Raw genomic sequence first — 21060 nt, 5'->3', positions numbered from 1 at the left:
TCCCAGTGAGCTTATAGCGCTCAGCAACCCCTGCAAGGTAGCTGTCCTGCACAAGCCACAGCTTCCTCTCTATACGATTCCGTAGGATTCGAATACCGAGGAACCATTCAGCATCCCCTTGGTCAGTCAAATGCCAGTGCTTCTCGAGTTCTCGCTCTAGCTGACGTGCTCTCTCCTTTGCCATTCGGTGACTAGCAATTAGGATATCATCGACATAGAAGAACACGATGATCCCTTCTCCGACGAACACACATGGGTCCTCAGCAACCTGCTCGAGTCCCAATTTCCTTAGCACTGCTGCTGCGTCCTGCTGCCATAGACGCGGTGCGATACGCAGTCCATAGAGCGCTCGATGTAGCAGCCAGCATCGTCCGTTTGTCTTATAACCCTCTGGCATCAGCGTGTAGACCCGAGAGCGCAGTTTGCTGTTCAAAAAGGCATTTACTGCGTCCCGCTGACGTAGATCTAGGTCATATGCAGCAACCAACGCAAATAGCGTTCTTGCTGTGCGAGCTGCGAGCGTTGCAGCCCTTTTTTCTTCTGATGATATGGTCTGCAGATCTCCGCGTACACAGATGCGTGCCTTGCACTTGAGAAGAAACCCGTCTTGATCAAACTTATAGGCATATACCCACATGAGAGGCAACACCTGGATCCCACGATCCTTCGGCGTTTCCACTTCCTGGTACGTACTCTTTGCTTGTAGACCATCTAATTCCACCCTCATTGCCTTGCTGAACCCATCACTTAGCGGGTGCTTCCACACGTCTTTAAACCTCTCTGGCGGCGGTGGTAGGTCATCCCTATGCTGGCGACACGTGGGTTTCGGGGCAAATAGACCTGTTGCAAAAGCTTGGAGGGACACCGGCGTAGTATCGTCATCTGCTAACGCGGTTTTATAGGCAAACTCCTCGTCTCTCCGTTGCTTGCGTATCCTCGGTCCAATCACGATGTTTTCGACGTCTAGTCCATCGATATGACCCGATATCACCTCTTCATTCACAACCGGCGACTCCGTAGTATCATCATCTGCTTCCGACGTCGTCGATTGTATTGATATAGGCGATTCTGGTATCAGATCACCCTCAATCTCATGATTTTGGTTACCATACCCCACCCCCTGATCTGTGGCAGAATCCAAACCATTCGGCGATCGTGGTGGTGTGTGGGCATATGACTCCTGTCCCTTTGAGTCTGTTTTCTCTGTATCCCCCTGGTCTCCCTCCTCTGCAGCAGTTGGTGTGGTTGGCTCATCCGTGGCAAGATATTCACCCGCACCCCCTGCTGCTAGAGAGAGTTCTAGAGCATCATTTGTCCCTGTGACTTCTAGTTGTTCTGATAGACCCTGAAGAATTGATTCTATCTCCATGTCCTGTTCAATCACTTTTGGTGGTGTGGCCTGCGGAACTGGCATTTGGATCACCTCATCAATGACTATTTCGGCCGAAAAGCGCCTCGATTCGTCAAAGACAGCATCCCTTACCATCCGAACCTGACCACGATGTGGCATCCAAATCTTCCAGATATTTGACGCCACAAACCCGACTAGATATCCAACCTCTGCCCTTGATTGCATCTTGTTAAGGCGTGGAATCGTCGGAATTCGACAATAAGCTAGCGAGCCGTATAGCCGCACGTTGGATAACGACGTCTTTGGCTTCTCGCTATTGTCGATGAACTTGCGTGCTTCCTCCCATGGAATGATCCACTTCCCATCCACCCTTGTCGGCGTACGATTCAGTAGATATACGGCAGCATTAATGGCCTCGGGCCACAACTTCTCAGGCAATTTCCCTTCCTTAAGAAGTGCCCGAGCACGCTTAATGAGCACACCCCCTGATCGTTCGCCGGGTCCATTCATCTCTGGCGAGTATGGGACTGTGAACGTGTGAATACACCCCATTGAGTCAATCATCTTGTGGATTCGCATGTCAACCGACTTCTCGTTGTCGGAGTGCCATACTTTGATAGGCAGTTGTAGCCACTTGATAGCAAACGCCACAAAGCTCTGGATCGCTTCCTGACAGCCGTTCTTGTTAACGTGTGTCATAGTCCAATGGAAGTGAATCCCTTCCACATAGAAATGGGTAATCCAGCAGTGCTGGTTATAACCCATCGTCATCGGAATTAGATCAAAGTAGACCCGTCCATATCGTCCATAGTGCTTGCCAATTGGACGTCGAGATATCTGGCGAGGGGCATTGACAAGATTACAAACCTCGCATAACTCTGTCTCCCCTTCCGATCCATTCTTGATCTCGACTCCATTCACTAGATACGGCAACTGACCAATCGCGCCCTGATAGACATGCCCTAGTCGTCGATGCCACGTACTCGCTGTTGCCGACGATATCAGCGGCTTCTCAGACTGTCGTCGGGTAGCCAGCGCTACACCATCGTTTGACTTCTCATTCCTTGGCTGTAAGCAAAGATAGATATCCTGATCCGGATCCCGATATACCACCATCACCGGAACTCCTTTGTTATCGATAACCCAGCCTTTCTTCGTGTTCCACCATCCCCCCTTCTCCTCAACTCTAGCTAGCGATACTAGGTTGCAGTGGAAGGATGGCGAGTATAGGCAGTTCGAGAGGGATATGTTACGCGCCACTCCGGTAACTGGATCTATCCCTGTCATGATTGCAGTGCCAACACCTAAGGCGGGTGTTTGACCATTTCCTGTACGGAGATAGGTCTTGTTTTCCTTGTAATCAATGAACTTTGTACGGTCATTGCACACATGAACGCTCGCACCCGAGTCCATTACCCATTGATCCCGATACTGATCATCTAGCATCATAGTGGAGAACCCTGTGTAGGTTGTAATGTTGTCTGAGGCCTCGGTGGTAGCCAGATTTGCCGATCTCTGGTCTCCAAATCCACCCTTATTCTTGATCTCGTTCTCAACCCATATCTTCCATTCGGGCTCTCTCCCGAAAGCTTTGTTGATCTTCGCTTGTCGGTGATCCGCAACTTTCCACCCTTCTGGTCGGATAGTTGGATTCATCGACCAACAGTCGGCAACAGCATGGAACCCTCCACACGGGCACACACGCCGATCCTTGAATTCGATAAACGTCTCTGCTTGATTCCCTGGCTTAGCCTCCTTGTGGCCTTGCCATGTTGACGTTGCGAACGCTGGCTTAGAATTCGGCACAGCGGGCGCTGTCTTTCGAGTTTCGGTATAGGACGCACGAAAGGAATCGAGTAAGGCGACCATGTTTGTAGGTTGGCTTTCAATCACAATCTGTTGATATCGAGCCTCCCACCATACTGGTAGAACCTCCTTCACGGCCTTCAAGAAAAGAACTGAGTGAAAGGTGTCACTCTCAAGCTGCAGTTTGATAACCTCTTCACGTAGAAGCTCCCAATCTTCTAGCCATTGCAACACATTCGCACCCTTCTTCGGGCCTTTGATGTCCTCCTCTCTCCATCGGAGGAGCACATCCACATTGTACGAGTTTGATCTCGCAAACCGCTTGTATAGGAACCTCAGTCTCTCGTATGGTGTTTCCAGGCGGTCCATGATGCGCTGGAGCTTCACCTCAATTGAGTTGGTGATAGCTTGATCCACCAGACGGAGTCCCTTCTGTTGCTCCTTATACTCGGCTAAACTGAGCTTGTAGAGATCCATATCATCTCTCCAGCTTGCCTTTTCCTCCTTATATTCCTCTTTTAGGAGTCTCAACTGCGCCGTAGACAGGTCCTCGGCCAGTTGAAGTGTCGGTATTTCGGGCCGAACAGGCATCTCCATAGGTTGCCGAAGGGTGCTTCTAGATAGCTCCGGGTTACAATAAACCCATACATCTAGATTCTGGGCATACCGCTTCATTGCGGCATACCAAGAATGCCATTGCGCAGCACTCTTTAGCTTCTCTCCTCTCCATTGTGAGACAGTACTCGTCGAGTCCATGGTTTATCGGACACGTGTGGTCGTATATTGTGATCTCGGAGGTGGTTTCGACGTAGCGTATGCGTGCCTTGTCGATGCTCAGAGGAACTACTCAAACGATCCAAACACGTCTGAATAGCTTCAAATCCTTTCAACAGTCGATATCAGAGATAAGCCGGGCTCATAACTCTCTGATCACGTAACCAGACGTATTCTCCTCGACCAATGGCCCTCGTCGCTCAGGTGTAACTGTCTGATCATTTTCTATCTTCCAAGCACACGCAAAATACCGTGTGCTGACTAACATACAGGATGACTAAGTCATGTTATCTAATTACATAGATCCACAACTCCGACAACTATGTTTCACCTCTTTAGTCTCCTTAATTCTTTGTCGAACTCAGCTCTACGTAACGTTATCTATTTATGGGTACTGCCCCTGCCCCACATTAGTACAAAAATGGCTTTCCTGTCATCGTATTATGGTTGTATGGGCCATGCTCTGTCTAAACCAGTTCCTTGCAAAGAAACAAAGGATACGGGCAATGCAAGGCGATAAGGAAGGCAGCAATATTCAAAGTATTATACACGTAAGGCTTCGTTCTGCATGGTCTGCACGGTAAGACATTACCACAATTTTGACTCATTTCCTCGACCACACTTCCGGCACCTTGCTTGCAAAGCCGACATTGGTTTTCCACGGCCACAATTATCACAGTCTCCTAGTAAGGGATGATCAAGATATGTGTCGAGCCATCCCTTTCCGAAATCCGGCACTTGGGCGGCTATTGAATCGTACTTGGCGCGCACAGATGTCTCTCGTAAATGGAGCCAGAGATTGTCTCTCGAAAAACGGATGGCGATCTCTTTGAGCCCCTCGTTGTGGCTCGATGGCGAAAAGAAGACATCAGGTATTGAATCAAGATATTCAAAAGGGTCAAATCGACCTACAACCCTGTTCAAATATTTTTTCCGCGGCTGCGTCGCAAAGCTCCGCAATAAGGTATTTGTCGCCTAAAGCGAACAACTGTGCATGTAATTGAAGAGCTGATATTGATGCCAGCGGTACCTTTGGTGAGACATTTGTCGGACTATCACCAATAAGCTCTGAATAATCACCCGTGTATATGAATTCCACGCCATAAGCAGCGGGGCCTGTTCTGGCCTCGCGATTTCACCATGGAGGGCAATATCTTGCAGAAAAGGGTGCCATCCGGCGGCTGCGTTATCGGTTACGTCTGGGGCATCTCGTGGGTTCGCTGTCCACCGATCTACCAATATTTTGTCCGCTGCGAAACAGTTCGGTTGTTCGTGGTAATCAGTGTATCGTAGTATTTAATCAAAGTTCTTCACCCATAGCACTAATATTCTTGACGGCATCGAATTCCTCCAAAAGGGTCTCGAATTTCGACTTGGCCATTTTCCAAGAGACTGCTCCCAGAGGCAACCGTAGGGGTACACGCTCCTCGCGGCTAGCGATTTTATACAGGGTTTCAGCAACAGTAGAAGGCTCCATACCCATGCCAAGCTTCAATCCCTGGCGCACGTACCCCTCGAGCTTCCTTGCCGGCATATCAGCCCCGACATAGGCTGGATGAGGCTTGATGTTTGCTTTGCTATGACCCTCAAAGCTAGTTTTCACGCCACTTGGCTCGACGATACAGAAGTTGACTACGAAGCATTAGCGACCACTATCATTGATAAAAAGTCCCAGAAAGTGAGACAAAATAGAACACTTACTATTCCAATCTGGATGCATTTCTCTCGCCACAGATTCTGAAAAGCCCTCCACGGCAAATTTGCTAGCATGGTAAAAGGCATGACCAGGGAAGGCGCACAGCCCAGCTAGCGAGGAGATTTGGAAAATCAAACCACCGCGACGATCTTTGGCTTGCCGCATTATCTCGATGCTGCGTGTAGTTATGCGCACGGTACCGAAGAACAATGTCTCCATCTCCTGGTGCATCTCTTTTTCAGTTGCACCCTCAGTATCACCTGAGAGGGAGTAGCCGGCATTGTTGACCACAACGTCTAGATGGAATGCTTTGCCAAAATGCTTTGCAGCTGTAGCAAAAGCGGCATTTACGGAATCGACAGAGGTCACATCAAGGGTAAGTTTGAGGATATTGGCGTTGTCGTCTGGGAGATAGGATAGGTCGGCTGGATTGCGAGCTGTTGCAATGATGCGTTGGCTTGGCTTGCTTGCTACCAGAGTGGCAATCTCACGACCAATTCCTGATGAACATCCAGTGACTGTGGCTTTTGTAAGAATACTTCTAGACCATATTCGAGGGCAAGGTTACCTAGCCATGTAGCATCACTCGGGAGTTTATACGGCTTAATGTTGACAGGATTCATTGTATCAAGGTCGGACAAACTGTTCACTTAGCAATGTGTGGTCTCCTCTTAATTTTGAAGAATGGCCTGGGTGTTTAAATGTTCTTCTTGCATGTCTGAGCTCAATGCCATTTTGAGGTGTATAGAAAAGCTATAGGAAAGCCCCACTATTGTCCACATTGTGATTGGCTCACCCAACATTGGCAGGCGATTCGGAGTCTGTAAACGGATTAGAGTCAAGTCGAATTACGGAAGCTCCTACTGAAGGAAGTGCCCGACTCTAATCGGCGTCCGAACAAAGCTTGGTCTATAATTTATTATAGACATCTTTGACGTCTGAGCGTATTGTTTGTATGTAGATCTAGTCAGCAGGTTGTGAAGTCATGTTTATTCCAATTTATTTAGTTGTGCGATCTCCAAACCATGTACAGAGTACTGCTACTCGAGACATGTTAAAGGAAAAACTAGCATTCAGATGCTCATCGCTCCTTGTCACATCTTGATACGTCTGTTAAAAACCAGTTCCGCTCGACAAGCTCACCTACAAGCAGGAAGAGTCTGTCTTTTGGACATAGGATCAGAGTATTTCAATTGGTAGCTCGGTTTTCGCATACGGTTGAACCTCTTTCAATACACAAGAGGCACCGTAAACAGCTTTACTGTGTCTATGGTAGGGACGTGGAAACTCAGTCAAAATGGGTTTGGCTGACATGGAGAAAATGGGATCTTCAGCGAGGTTCAAAACCCGGGGAACCTGGAAATCACTAAAAATTAAATACAGCAAGTACAGCCGCATTTCAGTTGTTTGCTGTAGTCAATATCAATTTCCAAAAGTCAGAGGCCGTAACGGGGGCTCATAAGCGCGGCTATCGCTCCCGATCTGGACGTGGGGAAGCCCTATGTTGCCCTATTACATCACTCGACACTCTCTAGACCGTTTTGGGTGAACTCGCTCAGAACAATTGAATCTCCACTCCAGACGAAGCGGGATAATCTCCATAGCATCCCACTTGGAAATCATATAAGTCCTCGCAGATCCCCCACAATGTAGAGAGAAATATGCCCCCTTTACCAACAATCAAGACTTGACAACATGGTTCAGATCAAGACCCCATCCGTCTCTATGCTTCTCGCAAGTTTGACCGCTATGGGCGCCGCTATCGGTTGCTCCGCGGCAACTGTAACCAACAGCCTCTTGCTTGCCGAAGTAGCCAACCAGCTATCTATCCCAGCATCGACATGGTCCGCCAACGGCACGCACACAGCGAAGGGGTACACCAGCAAGTCCGCCGAAACAGCCTATATCGATGGCCTGAAGCAAGACTGCGATAACATCAATCTGAACAAGAAGCTTGCCACCGACTTCCGCAGCGACGTCCTCGGTGCGGGCGTGATCGGATTCTTTTATAAGTGCGAGAAGATCAGTGACGATACGAACAAGTACTGGTTCACTATCAGTGCTGGAGACAAGGCTCAGATTGATCAGCTTTGCGATCAGGATACTACCTATCCCATTGTCTATGATCAACAGCACAATACTTGGTTTATTGATGAGCCTTTTGATTGCACTCGTCGTACCAACCCCACAGACTTTTTCTAGGTTATGACATGGCTTGCACTGGTAAGTTCAGCACTTGCCCAAAATGTTTAGATTAAGAGACTAACAACGGCTGAAAGTGGGAATGGAGGCTAAATTGAATGTCACACTTGAGGTGCTCCATTTTGTTCTCAATCTTGATGCACCAGTCGGCTTCCACGGTTGAGAGTCACGAAAAACATCCATACCTGTTGAAAAGATCGTGACGCTCAGTAGTTACAATTTCTTGTGGTTAGTCCGTCGACTGTTCATGTACTATCTAAACTCATATCTTATGCGATACCAAGCTGTATAAGGCGGTTGAAGATTCAAAAAAACAATCCTTGTGCTAAAAAAAAGAATGAACAAAAAGGAAAATTGTGTAGAGTACAAGACATCACCAAAAGGCAAGAAATTAGACATCAAAAGAAATACCGCAATGAAAGAGCGTAAAAGAGATAATAGAATTACTCTTGGCCAGTGCGGCCTTCAGGGGCATCCAAACCCCACTCGGTCTTAAGATCAGGCGTAAGAATACCTGACTTTTTGAGAATCGTCTCAGCAAGAGCTGGGACCGAATCGCTCGTGAGAATCTCCAAAATTTGCAAATTAGCCTCCAATTCGCGGGTGATCCAGTTTCGGATCTCAATGGCAACTAATGAATCCAGACCATACACCGAGATTGGCAAGGCTGGATCGAGCTCTTCGATGGGACGCATTAGAATACTGGAAATCTTTTGAAGCACAGCAGCGCCAATTGCTGCCTCGGCGGCGTCACGTTTCTTGGATTGACGGATAGCAGACGCTGGGGAAATCTCGGTGCCGCTCTGCGCAGACTCGGGCAATGCGCCCGCGCCAGCGAGGGTGGATAGGCGCAAGAGGTGTGATAGCTTGGTATCGTTCACCCAGAATGGCTGTTCAGTGATCGGGGTTGTCTTGACGGCTTCGAAGCCTGCCACGCAGTGGCCTTCGCAGGTTGTGTCGAAGTCTTGTCGGATGGCTGCAGTGACGAGGCCACGGATATCGGTTGCATCGACTGACTCTGTGCCGAGCTGCTTGGTGATCGCCTCGCGCTTCTGGTCGTCAGAGAGATATCCGACTCCACGAACGACCGGAAGATCGATTGTCGAGCAGCGCATCTTCGCTGACTCGGGGTATTGTGCAAGTGCTGCCATAAAGGTTCCACTGGCAGCGTATGGGGATTGACCCATGTTACCGACGAAGCTGGCGGCGGATGAAAGGTTCACGAAGAAGTCGACGCTGCCGTTGTTGGTTGTGATTGCGCGTTGGACGTTCCAGATGCCATGGACTCGAGGCATCATAACCGTCTGATAGTCCTCGAAGCTGAGCTTCTCAAATAGCGTATCCTAAGAACAATGTCAGCGGAGGTAATAATCTAGGGTGTGGAGAACCACTTACACGAAGGACCATGGCTCCGAAAACAACACCGCGAGCAGCAGGCATGCGAGCGAGAACCGGGACGAGGTTTTGTTCAATGCTGGACCTGTCCGCAACATCGCAGCGACAGACCTCGACATTGACTCCTTGCCGAGTAAGTTCTTCAATAGCCTGCTTCGCCTTTTCAGTCGAGGCACCGCTCCTCGAAACCAGGATAAGACTTTTGGCTCCTTTCTCCGGCAACCAGCTGGCAATGTCAAGACCAATACCACCAGTTCCACCAACGATGATGTAGGATGCATCAGATCGGAGGAGGTTCTCGTCTCTTCTCGCGGGATAGACCTAGATTGTCTGTCAGGCCATGTCTGTACTGGGTTGTAAACAGGGGAAAGATACCTTAACCATAGAATCATCTGTAATCTGAACGACCATTTTCCCAATGACCTGTCCACCCTGCAAAGCCCGGAATCCAGTTTCGACCTGAGAGATCGGGAGAGTAGTGACCTGCCACCTAGCCTGGGCATTAGAGTCGACAAATAGCTTGAAAGCATCACGCAGGAGGCGTTTGGTCAACTGCGGGCGCTTCTCTCGAACCATGCCCAAGTCGACTGATGCAAATGAGAGATTTTTGTTGAAGTGGGCCATCTCCAATCTGGAGTTCTGCGTAATGTCACGCTTTCCAAGTTCGATGAATCGTCCAAACGGCGCAACGCACTCGAATGTAGCCTGCAATGCATCGCCGCTGAGAGAGTTGAGCGCAACATCTACACCTTGGCCACCAGTGGCGTGCTGAATGCCTCGAGCAAAGGACATATCACGACTGAAGAAGATCTGCTCCTCTTTGAGCTGGTATGTCTCCATTAGGAAGTTCTTCTTCTCGATGCTGCCGACGGTTGCAAAAATCTTGGCCCCAATGCTTTGAGCAATGATGATTGCCGCTTGACCAACCCCTCCGGCAGCGGCATGAATCAAGACACTCTCGTCTTGGGTTAATCGGCCGAGATCAATTAGCGAGTAGTATGCCGTACAGAACACAGCGGGGATAGAGGCTGCGATCTCAAAGGACATATCGTCGGGAATAACCCAAGCACCGGATGATGGGCACCGGGTGAAGGTGGACAACGATCCAGGCGACATCGCACAGACGCGATCTCCAGCCTTGAAATCAGAGACCGAAGAGCCTACCTGAGTGACAACACCGCTACATTCCTGGCCTAGTCTGTCACCTTTGAGTTGACCCATTGCCATCAGGACGTCCCTGAAGTTGAGACCAGTGCTGTATACTTGGATCTCGATGTGATCATCTGGTAGAGATGTGTTGCAGGAGATATCGTCTGTGAAGTAAAGTTCATCCAAGCCTCGGCCCTGTCCAGCAGCAAGTTTCAATGCCCGGTTCTGCTTGAAGGGTTGCAACTGGGGAGGCGCAGTGGGCGTCTCTTGTTGAACACTGAGATTCAGGGCGTGGTTGTCGACCAGTCGAGGAACACAGACATTACCATTTCGAACGACAAACTCCCAGTCACTGTGCATCAACTGCGAACGCTGGCAGAAGACACCCTTGAACACGTTCAACATGTGGCTAACAGCTTCAGCGTCGGGCATACTCTCCCGTTCGCCTAGATCCAGAGTGGCAAACTGGAGACCAGTCTCTGATCGGACGGTGCGGGCAAGACCAATTGCCATATTTGCGCCAAGGGACTCCAGATTGTGTTTACTGTGTCGAACAACCCACAATAGACCACGAGCACGACTCAGCAGTCGCTGGAGTGCCTGGAACTTTTCCTGTGTGAGATGAGACAGGATTGAGCGATCCATGCCACCAAGGAAAATGCACCATTTCCCAGTGAGGTCGACCTCATCAGAGTGCTCCGCTGTCGTTGGTACTGCGCCGGTCATACTCTTGAGGCCGGACTCCAAGCTAAGGAAAGACAGACTACCAATAGACTCAGTGCCAACAATGACAACATCACCATGGTTCATAGGTCCGGCAGCTGGGGCGTTGGCCGTAGTGGTCATCAAACAACCAGACTGGAACGAAGCTCCTGGGTACTCCTCAACACAGAGATCAACGCCAGTGAAGTCATTTGCCTTCATGACGTTGCTCCATCCCTCAACGGTGAGGAGGGGGCCATCCTTTCGGAAGTCGTCATTGGCCAGCCACCATCCAGACAGAAGGGCAAAGGGGAAGTGACGAGCCTTGGGCACAGTCTCCTCGATGAGAATGATCTTTCCACCAGGCTTAAGGAGGGACCGGATGTTGGCCATGGTCTCATTAATGTTGGATGTGGCATGCAAGACATTACAAGCAACAACAACATCATAGGAGCCAGTGTTGAAGCCCTGTCCAGTGGGATCTGCGGAGATGTCAAGAGTCTGGTATGTCATAAGATGGCCCCAGCTCTCGAATTTGGTCTTGGCCTTCTCGAAGAAACCTGGGGAAATATCGGTGTAAGTGTAGTGTCCGAACCGAGGGATAGATCCCGGTTCTCCTCCTCCTATGCTTTGCAGGATTGGCATCGTAGCACCACCGGTACCAGCACCAATCTCGATGATGTTGAGCTCGGGGTTCTGATGAGCCATCTTGTCGATCACGACAGAGACATTGGCGTAGGCTTCGCGAAGAGCGTCAAGGTCACTGTAGTACCCGCCGATTCCATCGTCCTCGAGGAGGACAGTCAAGGCATCGACCTTACCGCGAAGAATTTGAGGCAATAGCTCTCCAACCTTGAATGTCAGTTCACCGGCTCCGTTGATTGTTCGATTCTGTTCCAGAACGTCAAGCGATGGAGCTTCTGCTGGGCCAGCCTTTTCACAGGTCTTCTGGGCCCAGCGGTAGAACTTCTGATGCTGAGGCTCAAAGGTGGAGATCTCATCCTCTGAAACCGACTTCAGCATTTTCCGCAGGTAGTACTCTGCGACAGATTCCAATTGTTGCATGCGTTTGATCCCTTGCGTTGTATCGGTCTCTGGACGTGCAAGCTGACGGTAGTCGTCGCCAGAGAGGAAGTCAAAGCAAGGCTCATATTGCAGCTTGTAGCAAATTTGGTCTGGGGCATTGTCCTTGGATCCCTTGATGTCATTTGACACGGGCACCAAAGTGATACCATTAATGTCAATCAACAGATTGGCCGAGTTGCTCGGATCGGTAGCAAAGATACGGTTGTTTTCGGGGTCGGCGGCAGATTCACTACCGGACTGCTGACCGTATAGTTGAAGCTTGGTGCCAGCAGAGATTTCTTGACTCAATGAAACTGAGACACTCTTCACATGCGACGGGACGTGGGTGACCTGGGGTCCCGGCTCACCATAACCACGGAGGACCCACATAACCTGACTACACAGATCAAGTGTGACTGGGTGGACGATGCATGGGGTCTCGTACTCATGAGGCATGGCTGCTTTGGTATCTGGAACACAGAGGGTGGCCATTGCCCGGCAGTTTTTGTCGACCGAGATATCAGTCAATCTTCGGAAAAGAGGACCGTAGTGGACACCACCGCCCGAGATGTTCTTGTAAAGAAATTTGCTGTCGATCGGTACATTGCAAGCGTGGCGCATGTCCAGTGCTTCTTGTGCAAAGCGAGCAGTTGTTTCAAGCTGCTGTCGAGAACCATCGACTGGATTGATATCCTTGGCTTCTTGAACCATGATGAAACCGTTGCAGTGTTGATCCCACCCACGGCCTTCGGCCCATGAAAAAACTTTGAACTCGTGCCAGCCGAGGACGGATTTGCTAGGGGCCTCAGTGCGACATGGGCGCAAGCTGAGCATGGTCTCTACGGACAGGTTGTCCGGGACTGTGAGGACGCGGTTGATGAAAATGTCGCGCAGGTCGATCTTGCCTGGGGTGATGTGATGGATCTGTGCATGCTGGGAGATGGCCTCCATAGCCATGGCCAGGAATCCCGTCATGGGATACACGTTGCTGTCGTGAACTCTGTGTTCACGAATCCAAGGGTGGTCATCGGCGCGGATGGTATTCCTCCATCGGGGCTCGAAGTCCACGTTCTCCATGGTAAGTGAGCCAAGGATATCATTGCGAGGGAATTGGCGATGGAAATGATTATCACCTAGTCGGGAATTGAACCAGTACCTTTCCGTGTGGTTCCAGGGATATTTTGGCAGATTGGTCACTACAGAGGGCTTTCTCGGCGATCGGCTGAGGTTAGGGAAGTTGATGGCCTGGAAGTTGAGGGTCATCCCATTCATGAACAAGGAGCCAGCCAGGTTCTGAACGGCCTCAATGGCGTCGACCTTCCGCTTCAAGGTGTGGAAGTATTGCACATTACTCTTCGGGGCGTGGATCTGGGCAATATCTTTGACAGGTGTTTGCAGAGCAGGGTGAGGGCCAATCTCGACCAAGGTGCTGACGGGAGATACGGCCTGCTCATCTGTCAAGAGACTCTTCACGCCCTTCACAAATTCAACTCGGGAGATCAAGTTGTCAACCCAGTATGACGTATTCAAAGTGCTTCCTGGGACCAATTTGCCGTGCACGGTTGAGTGGAACGGAATTGCTGAGTCCCGGGGCGCGATTTTACCGAGTAACGAACGATACTGCTGCGAGACAATCCTCATATGGTGAGAGTGATAGGCAACATCAACTTGCAGTCTCCGAGTGAAGATGCCCTCCTTGTCCAATGCGTTTTGGAGATCGGTGATGACTTCTGCATCACCTGACAAGGTGACACTCGACTCGCTGTTTACACATGCTATGACAGCGCGGTTGCCACGCATAGCATCCAGGATTTGCTGGATGTCTGAAGCGCTAGCTCCAACGGCCAACATACCACCCTTGATGGATTTGTCATTCGCAACCAGGTTGGCTGCAACGCCACGAGAGTAAGCAACACGGACGCACTCCTCTAGTGTCAAGATGCCAGCCGCATAAGCCGCTGCAATCTCTCCACTGGAGTGACCAACCACTGCTTTCGGATGGATACCCCATGATGAGAGCAGGTCCACCAAGGCCAATTGCACTGCAGTACACGCAGGTTGGCTCATATATGCTGCCGAAATTGAGCTGGCGTTGGGGTCGGTCAAGCGTAGTTCGTCTTTAAAATTTTTAGTACTTGCCAAGGGAACACCTTGTTGGAGTGCGACATACCGATAATTGAGAAGGAGGCACCAAGCAACTTCAAACATCCATCCACGGATTTCATCGTTTGCTCGAAGACGGGATAAGTGCTAAGAAGCTCCTTGCCCATGCCATGCCATTGTGCACCCTGTCCAGTGAAGACGAAGCCAATAGTAGGCTCCCTGGAAGAGCGAACAGGCTCAGTGTTCAAGAGAGATGTATTCAACTCGGCAGGCAGCTGTGAAGAAATGGCGAATCTCCACGGGAGGAAGCTTCGGCGCTGGCCCAGCGTATAGGCCATGTTATCCAGGAGACTATCGTTGAATACCGGTGGGTAAAGGTCTAGATACCCACCGAGCCCTTTGCCCATTTGAATGGCGGCCTGCTTGTCATATCCAGAGACGACATACAGTTTGCGCTTTAGAGAGTCTGCGTATGCCGCACCTTCACCTTCATGGCGGGGGCCACGCTCGAGAATAACATGGGCGTTGGTCCCGCCAAAGCCGAAGTTATTCACACTGGCGTAGGGCTTGCCGCGAGGCCATGGCATCAATTTCTTGGGAACCTGTCGGGTTTTGGTTAGTAAGTGCCTTGTTCATCATTGCCGGTACTGTCTTACTTTCATATTCCATTTATCCATGGGAATCTCATCATTGGCCTTCTCGAAGTTACAATTGGGAGGGACGAAGCCTCGCTCAAGTGCCAGCGCAGTCTTGATCACAGAAACGACCCCACTAGTCCCCTCCAGATGACCAATGTTCGACTTGACAGAGCCAATGAGCAAGGGCTGTCGTGGAGTCCGTCCTTCACCAAAGACAGCATTGAGCGCCGTCGCCTCGAGCGGGTCACCAACTTTGGTGCCAGTACCATGCGCTTCGACGAATCCGACCAATTTGGGATCGATCCGTGCTTCCTTATACACTTGACGAATCAATGCTTCTTGGGCTTCCCCGTTCGGCATTGCAATACCTCTGGTGCGTCCATCTTGATTAAGACCACTGTTCACAACGACAGATCGAATCGCGTCACCAGCGGCCTCTGCGTCTTCAAGAGATTTCAATATAATACATCCTGCACCTTCACCTCGGCCAAACCCAGTTGCTCGATGATCAAACGCATAAGAACGGCCGGTGTCGGAGAGCAATCTTTCCGGTCAACTTGTTAGTGCCTGTCAAAGGAAATCGCAAAATTTGCCCTTACCTAGAACGAGTCATAGAAACAAAGGCCTCTGGAATAATGTTCAAGTGGCATCCTCCTACAATCGCGAGCGAACATTCGCCATTTCGAATACTTTGTGAAGCCAGATGCAGAGCAGATAAACTGGAAGAACAAGCCGTATCGACTGTAACACTGGGCCCGTTCAAGTCGAAATAATATGAGACGCGGTTTGCCTGCAATGCCATAGCTGTACCAGTAGCTGCATACATAGGGATGCCGTCGATATCCCTCGTGTTGTTGATTTCATAGTCGGGAAATGAGCCACCGGCGAAAACTCCCACCTTGCTTCCAACGATATCTTGCTGCGGAATACCGGCATTTTCGAGAGCTTCATATACACATTCAAGCATAATACGCTGTTGTGGATCCATGGATCGGGCTTCTTGGAGGGTAATATTGAAGAAAGGCGCATCGAACAATCCGAGATCTTCTTTCAGGAAGTGGGCTCCTAATGGGTTGAATGAGCCAGGACGATCCTGCTGAGGATGGTAGAAGGCATCAGCGTTGAATCGGCTCTTCGGAACGGGCGACCAGGCACTGCGGCCTCGGGAACAGAGGTCCCAAAATTCGTCGGGCGTAGAAACCTCGCCTGGGAGGCGGCAGGACATGCCGATAATGGCCATACGCTTTGGGGCATCACCAGTGACTTCGGTTTCGGGGACTGTGGCGGGCTCGGTAACTGGTGTGCCAGTCCCGTAGGGTTGTTGGAGACGCATTTTGGATAGAATCGGGTCTTGTCTGGAGTTTGAGGTCTAATTATGTACCTGGCACTGTCATCACCAAAGTCCAGCAAGAGTCCAGAGAATGAGCGTCGAATTTAGAGAAGAAAGGTAATATATAGAACAATATGAGCACGAAGGGACAAATTGGGCAATCAGTTGAAGCACTTGGAAGAGGAAACGAAGGGCGATATCAATTGTTAGGAAGCGCAATCCCTTGCATATTCAAACAAGCGTGCGCGTGCTGATCCTTGGTCTGCACTTCCTCGATTGAAGGGGAAAGCGAATCGGGCAAGAATACCTGGCGTCGAGGTCCATGCCTTCTTCCTTGATGACGCATACCACTAGCAGGTGCTTCGACGGGATCCTACAGGCACATGCACATATCCCTCTCCACTCGTTAGTCTCTTCCAGGGCTGTAGATCGAAAACAGTAGTTCGGTCGTGTCTTGCCCGGATGTTTCGAGTTGCCAATGTTCTGTGGCCCTTGCTAAGGCGAGGGTGCATTCCAGCAAAGGGGCAAAATCCCCGACCCTGGCAGATTCTTAGTGGCATCATTCTCTCCCCTCGCGCGAATCCTACAAATGCTCCGAGTGGTATCTGCCGTACGCCATTGACAGCTCGAACCGGTCGTGTTGAAAGCCGCAATGAAGTTCCTTTGTCTGCCGGGAGGCTACTGCAACATCACGGTATGTCATAGTTCACTGTATTGTAAAGAAAAACACTAACGAAATGCCAGTCGTTCACAACCCAACTAGGTAAGATACCACCTTGGAAGGTCCAGGTTGAAGGTTGGACGTTGAAAGAGAGTCTAACGTGGGTCCAGGGCCATTTGCCGACGCGCTCCGCACGCTTGACCCAACCGAGTTCTTTTACACTCAGGGCGAGTTCAGAGTGTATGTCCCAGATGAACATGCCGGGTTTTTCGGCCCTCCTCCGAACTGGACGTTTGCAAGCCCAGACGGGCCAGACCAGATGTTGATTAACATGAGCGACTTCCCAAGACGCGACACGCCAGAGGACGCCATGAACGTGGCAAACGATTTGGCTGGTAAACCCACATTCTCGTGTATGCCTGCTGTCATGGATCGCCTGATAAAGATCCTTGACAGCGAAGGCGATATTGATGGAGTGATTGGCTACTCCGAGGGGGCTCAGGTGGCTGCATCGCTCTGTCTTGAGGAAACCAGAAGACTGGAAGAATTTGGCCGGACTCCTCGATTGAAATGCGCGGTGTTTTTCTGTGGATGGCCTCCTATTCACCCGGCCACTGGGAAACTTGTTTTGGCTACGGATTACGAGCAAGATGCCATTACCATTCCTACCTGCCACATTGTCGGTGCCTCTGATCCATTTGTTGATGGCTCTATGGCGCTGTACAATATGTGTGATCCGGACACTGCTGACCTCTTTGACCATGGAGGTGGTCATGTCCTTCCAAGAGGAAAGAAGGTACTCGACGAGCTGGCTCCAATTGTACGCGATATGATTGCCTCGGTGTCTTGACCTCTACTGTTGTATACTTCCTTTTTTCCCCAAATATAAAAAGAAACATGCCTATACTTACGCGGTGCTTTAGCTGTACACTGTGTAGCACTAGATCATTGTTTGGATCCACTCCATAAATATAGATATAGTATAGCAATAATTATCAAAGACTACACCAACAACGGCCACGTTTCCGTCTCCTCCCCGTCTTCAACTTCCGTCCGACGACCCTTTCCAGGAAACAAAGCAAGGAAAGAACTAATCCCCAGATCCCAAGGTTGCCGATCATCACTACTCTCCCGATCGCTAACCCGATCATACTCTGTCTCTTTCCAACGCCGTCTTACACACTGTACAAGCCAAACAATCCCAAATACCACCCCGCCAAACGCCACCGTCCCCAGAACAGCTATCATAACTGACAGAACAGTCAACGTACTCGCATGACAACCTAGTGGCAGCGCCCTAAGCTCCCACCTCTCCTTAGAACCAAGTGGGCAAATAGACTCTGAGCTTATAGGCGTGAATATCGGAACCCGCGCCGTATTCGGCACGCAAGTCGAGGACTATAACGCATCAACCCATAGTCAGTCTCTTTCCCTTTCTCTATACTGTATCACTTTCCAGTACGGTGAAGGGGCTGATCATGCCGATCAGGTACGGATCCGGATGTATAGCTTTCCGAAACCCCTATCTCCCTCTCCCCATCCCCATTCCAGAGGCTGGGAAGCAAGGGAGCACGATGTGAAACAACAGTGGGGAATTTGGCAGAATAGAATGTGGCCAAAGAAGGGAGAAGGTGAAAAACCAATTCAAATCATTGACGGGGGGAATGCATGTAGCCGGGGGATCAATGCAGTGTCGGGTTTTTGTGAATTGAGGGTTTGGTGTAGATGGGAAGAGGGCGTATGGGTTGACCTACTATTGCGCACCAGCTGCAGGGAACGTCGCCTGCTAAACAGCCTAGACAAGACTGTCGACGCCAGCAGGCATGGAAGAGGGGATCGTTGTCTTCAAAGACGTTCAGGTTGGTGCTGTTGTTTCTTAGGAGCTCGAGGTCCATTGTGGTGATCTGGGGCACATGTAAGGCTTGACAGTGTAGGGGAAGGTTGGTCCTGTCTGTGCCTGGTATCGATTCTGCTATTCTCCTTGCATTTGTGGAAGGAAATGGTGGAGAAAACAATGAAGCGTTGGACTAGAGACGTCGGGTTCTCGTTGTTTGCGGGGTTGATGTATACTCGTCACTGTGAGCCAAACCCTGGAGACTTGACCGGGAAGACTCGACAGAGCTTCTTCGGCTTTTGTATATGCAGGGCTTTATCGTATATACCCTATTGCATATGCCCACGTGCAATTAATTGGATCCTGGAATTGACAAATACTAGCACGCTTTATAGACTGCACATCTACAACCCAAAGATCACCCGTTCACTGCGCCCAGGTAGTAGTACAGGTTTATATTATGTAGACTAAGGAAGATCGCATGACACCATAGCGTGAAAACGTGATAAATTTCTTGGTGAATTGCACTGGGAAGCCCAGCATGTTCAAATCCACCACATAATCGTCCAACACAGAAAAAAAGATATTCAATCCGAAGTAACGACAAGTCCAAATTAGACCACACGCTTGACCTGCAGATCAAAAAAGAGTTAGCATCCCATGTCCTCACACCCCAATTGAAGAAATCAACAAACCTCGAAGAATCTCTTGAGCCACCACACCTGGAACACACCCTCCCCAATTACAACCGCCAGCTGGAACATACTCCACCACTTCACACGGCCGTTGGTGCTCTCGGCCGTATTGCGGTGTACCCGCTCACGCACCACAATGTACGACTGCTCGTCCTTGACCTGTGTCAACGCTTCGGAGAGTTTGCGAACTAGATATTCCAATTGATCAGTCCATGGTTCTCTTCCAACAATTATTCCTCCCACTCTATTCAATATGCGATATCCTATATCCATTGTGGCGCTTACCTTCGGCCTCGAGGGGATCCTGCGACATTTCAGATTCAGGCACGTAGACGATTCCATGAACGTTGAAGGAAACCTCCTTGGAGTTGGAAGTCCAGCCCTCGTTGCTGAAACAGTAGTTGTATTTGCCGTCGGCCTGTGCGGTGAACGAGTAGTCTTCGGATGAAACGGCTTGCTTGAAGTACTGGCGGTTCCTCAGGGGATCCTCGACCTAGAGCGTGGCGAGCGATCGTTAGCATTGAAGTCAGTTAAAAAAAGGTCTCACTGAATCGAATCGGATTCATCGCCATCGCTTGCTCCTGTGTTGAATGGTATATGCCCCTCTCCATCCTATTCAATCCATCTAATCCACCATTCAAGAACCAAGCGACAGAATTGGGGGGTGACCAAGACGCCAGAAGGATGCCATACCCAGAAATCAATCTCGAGGTTTCCACTTCCTCCAAACTCCCGGTCTCCAACCTGGAAGGTAACAGTCATCACATCATCGCGGTGCAGGTTCTCGTGGAAGCATTCTCGTGAATGGGCCTTGAGCGGGATGGTGTGTGCGGTAGCGGCGCTGAGGTACCCCAGCGTGGTTACTAGGATAGTTGTTGCTGAGAAGCGCATTGTGACGGTGTGATGGATCGAGGTGAGGTGTGAATCTGTGAATCGGGTTGTTAACGCGCAAGGTGTCAATTCGTGACGCTCGGACCATGTCAAATAAACAGCGCTCCGCCTTCGCCTTGGTCGAGATGGATCGGAAATACTGTAGGAACCTTTGTTTTTTTTTTTTTTTTCCAAGGCTTTTTTTTTTTCCCAGGGCCAATGTATGTGCATTTGTTAGACTTAGCATATATAGAAGTAAGAAAAATGTGCAATCAGTGACTATGTAGAGGTGATCTGCAAATATATATCTTGTTCCTGTACGCAACTGCCACACCCAGAAAATATACATAATACTGCAAGACCGAGTGATTCCAAATGTGACCCTTATTAGCCATTTCGATTCAAGAGAAACGTCTGTTAAAACAACACCACAAAAGTACAAGTCATTTACGCATAAGTGGATAATGAATGATGTACTGGTGGCAGAATCCAATGGTACAGTACCAGCACTAACAACAGCACAGCTCGAGTGAACAAGAACCAACATAAAAAACTCTCATAGATTATTACTCGTACAATAAACCACAAAAAGTCTAGAATAGCCTAGAATAGCCTTAGTTTAACATAATTTCAACAAGAAGCAGCTACAAGAAGTAGAAAACACAGGGTAGCAACCACAAAAACATCCAAAAGGGCTGTAGAGGACATAAATAAGGTAATATAGTAACAGGAAGAAGGATAAAAGAGTGACACAATAACTATTAATATGTATAGAAGTGGGAAGTAAAC

The 21060-nt window shown here is 49.7% G+C and overlaps 6 protein-coding genes across 6 annotated transcripts; 2 read left to right on the top strand and 4 right to left on the bottom strand.

The window, feature by feature from the left end:
- Nucleotides 1-5231: 5231 nt before the first annotated feature.
- On the bottom strand, nucleotides 5232-6270 carry N7446_013333 (short-chain dehydrogenase/reductase-like protein SDR; the record flags this gene model as incomplete). Its single annotated transcript, XM_058522074.1, has 3 exons — nucleotides 6196-6270; nucleotides 5633-6145; nucleotides 5232-5563 (listed from the first exon to the last, which is right to left on the bottom strand). Exons 1-3 carry the CDS (start codon nucleotides 6248-6250, stop codon nucleotides 5232-5234), a joined length of 900 nt encoding a protein of 299 aa, XP_058365551.1. The 5' UTR covers nucleotides 6251-6270.
- Nucleotides 6271-7322: 1052 nt separating this feature from the next.
- On the top strand, nucleotides 7323-7829 carry N7446_013332 (uncharacterized protein; the record flags this gene model as incomplete). Its single annotated transcript, XM_058522073.1, has 1 exon — nucleotides 7323-7829. The coding sequence occupies one exon, from the start codon at nucleotides 7323-7325 to the stop codon at nucleotides 7827-7829; it is 507 nt and encodes a 168-aa protein (XP_058365550.1).
- Nucleotides 7830-8272: 443 nt separating this feature from the next.
- Nucleotides 8273-16214, bottom strand: N7446_013331 (type I polyketide synthase; the record flags this gene model as incomplete). The annotated part of the gene is made up of 6 exons (XM_058522072.1): nucleotides 8273-9172; nucleotides 9225-9545; nucleotides 9600-14257; nucleotides 14311-14845; nucleotides 14900-15425; nucleotides 15481-16214. The coding sequence occupies 6 exons, from the start codon at nucleotides 16212-16214 to the stop codon at nucleotides 8273-8275; spliced, it is 7674 nt and encodes a 2557-aa protein (XP_058365549.1).
- A 649-nt stretch (nucleotides 16215-16863) lies between these two features.
- On the top strand, nucleotides 16864-17722 carry N7446_013330 (uncharacterized protein; the record flags this gene model as incomplete). The annotated part of the gene is made up of 3 exons (XM_058522071.1): nucleotides 16864-16905; nucleotides 16956-16974; nucleotides 17043-17722. The coding sequence occupies 3 exons, from the start codon at nucleotides 16864-16866 to the stop codon at nucleotides 17720-17722; spliced, it is 741 nt and encodes a 246-aa protein (XP_058365548.1).
- Nucleotides 17723-17858: 136 nt separating this feature from the next.
- On the bottom strand, nucleotides 17859-18767 carry N7446_013329 (uncharacterized protein; the record flags this gene model as incomplete). The annotated part of the gene is made up of 2 exons (XM_058522070.1): nucleotides 17859-18270; nucleotides 18627-18767. 2 exons carry the CDS (start codon nucleotides 18765-18767, stop codon nucleotides 17875-17877), a joined length of 537 nt encoding a protein of 178 aa, XP_058365547.1. The 3' UTR covers nucleotides 17859-17874.
- A 326-nt stretch (nucleotides 18768-19093) lies between these two features.
- On the bottom strand, nucleotides 19094-20406 carry N7446_013328 (p24 family protein). Its single transcript, XM_058522069.1, has 4 exons — nucleotides 20095-20406; nucleotides 19687-19894; nucleotides 19402-19589; nucleotides 19094-19338 (listed from the first exon to the last, which is right to left on the bottom strand). Exons 1-4 carry the CDS (start codon nucleotides 20290-20292, stop codon nucleotides 19321-19323), a joined length of 612 nt encoding a protein of 203 aa, XP_058365546.1. The 5' UTR covers nucleotides 20293-20406; the 3' UTR covers nucleotides 19094-19320.
- Nucleotides 20407-21060: the final 654 nt, after the last annotated feature.

Source organism: Penicillium canescens (genome assembly GCF_028828765.1).
Source record: "Penicillium canescens strain IBT 15451 chromosome Unknown utg000011l_segment0_segment0, whole genome shotgun sequence".
Lineage (NCBI taxonomy): Eukaryota > Fungi > Ascomycota > Eurotiomycetes > Eurotiales > Aspergillaceae > Penicillium > Penicillium canescens.
The sequence above is the reverse complement of the archived record's forward strand: the minus strand, read 5'-3'. Positions and strand labels throughout refer to the sequence as shown.

Bases quoted from the DNA above. Each gene is read 5' to 3' on its own strand.
- N7446_013328 (XM_058522069.1), bottom strand. From the start codon at position 20,292: ATGCGCTTCTCAGCAACAACTATCCTAGTAACCACGCTGGGGTACCTC. The intron at 19,895-20,094 runs GTATGGCATCCT...GCCACGCTCTAG, and splicing joins ACCTCGAGATTGATTTCTGG to GTCGAGGATCCCCTGAGGAA. The intron at 19,590-19,686 runs GTAAGCGCCACA...TGGAATATCTAG, and splicing joins GGATCCCCTCGAGGCCGAAG to TTCGCAAACTCTCCGAAGCG.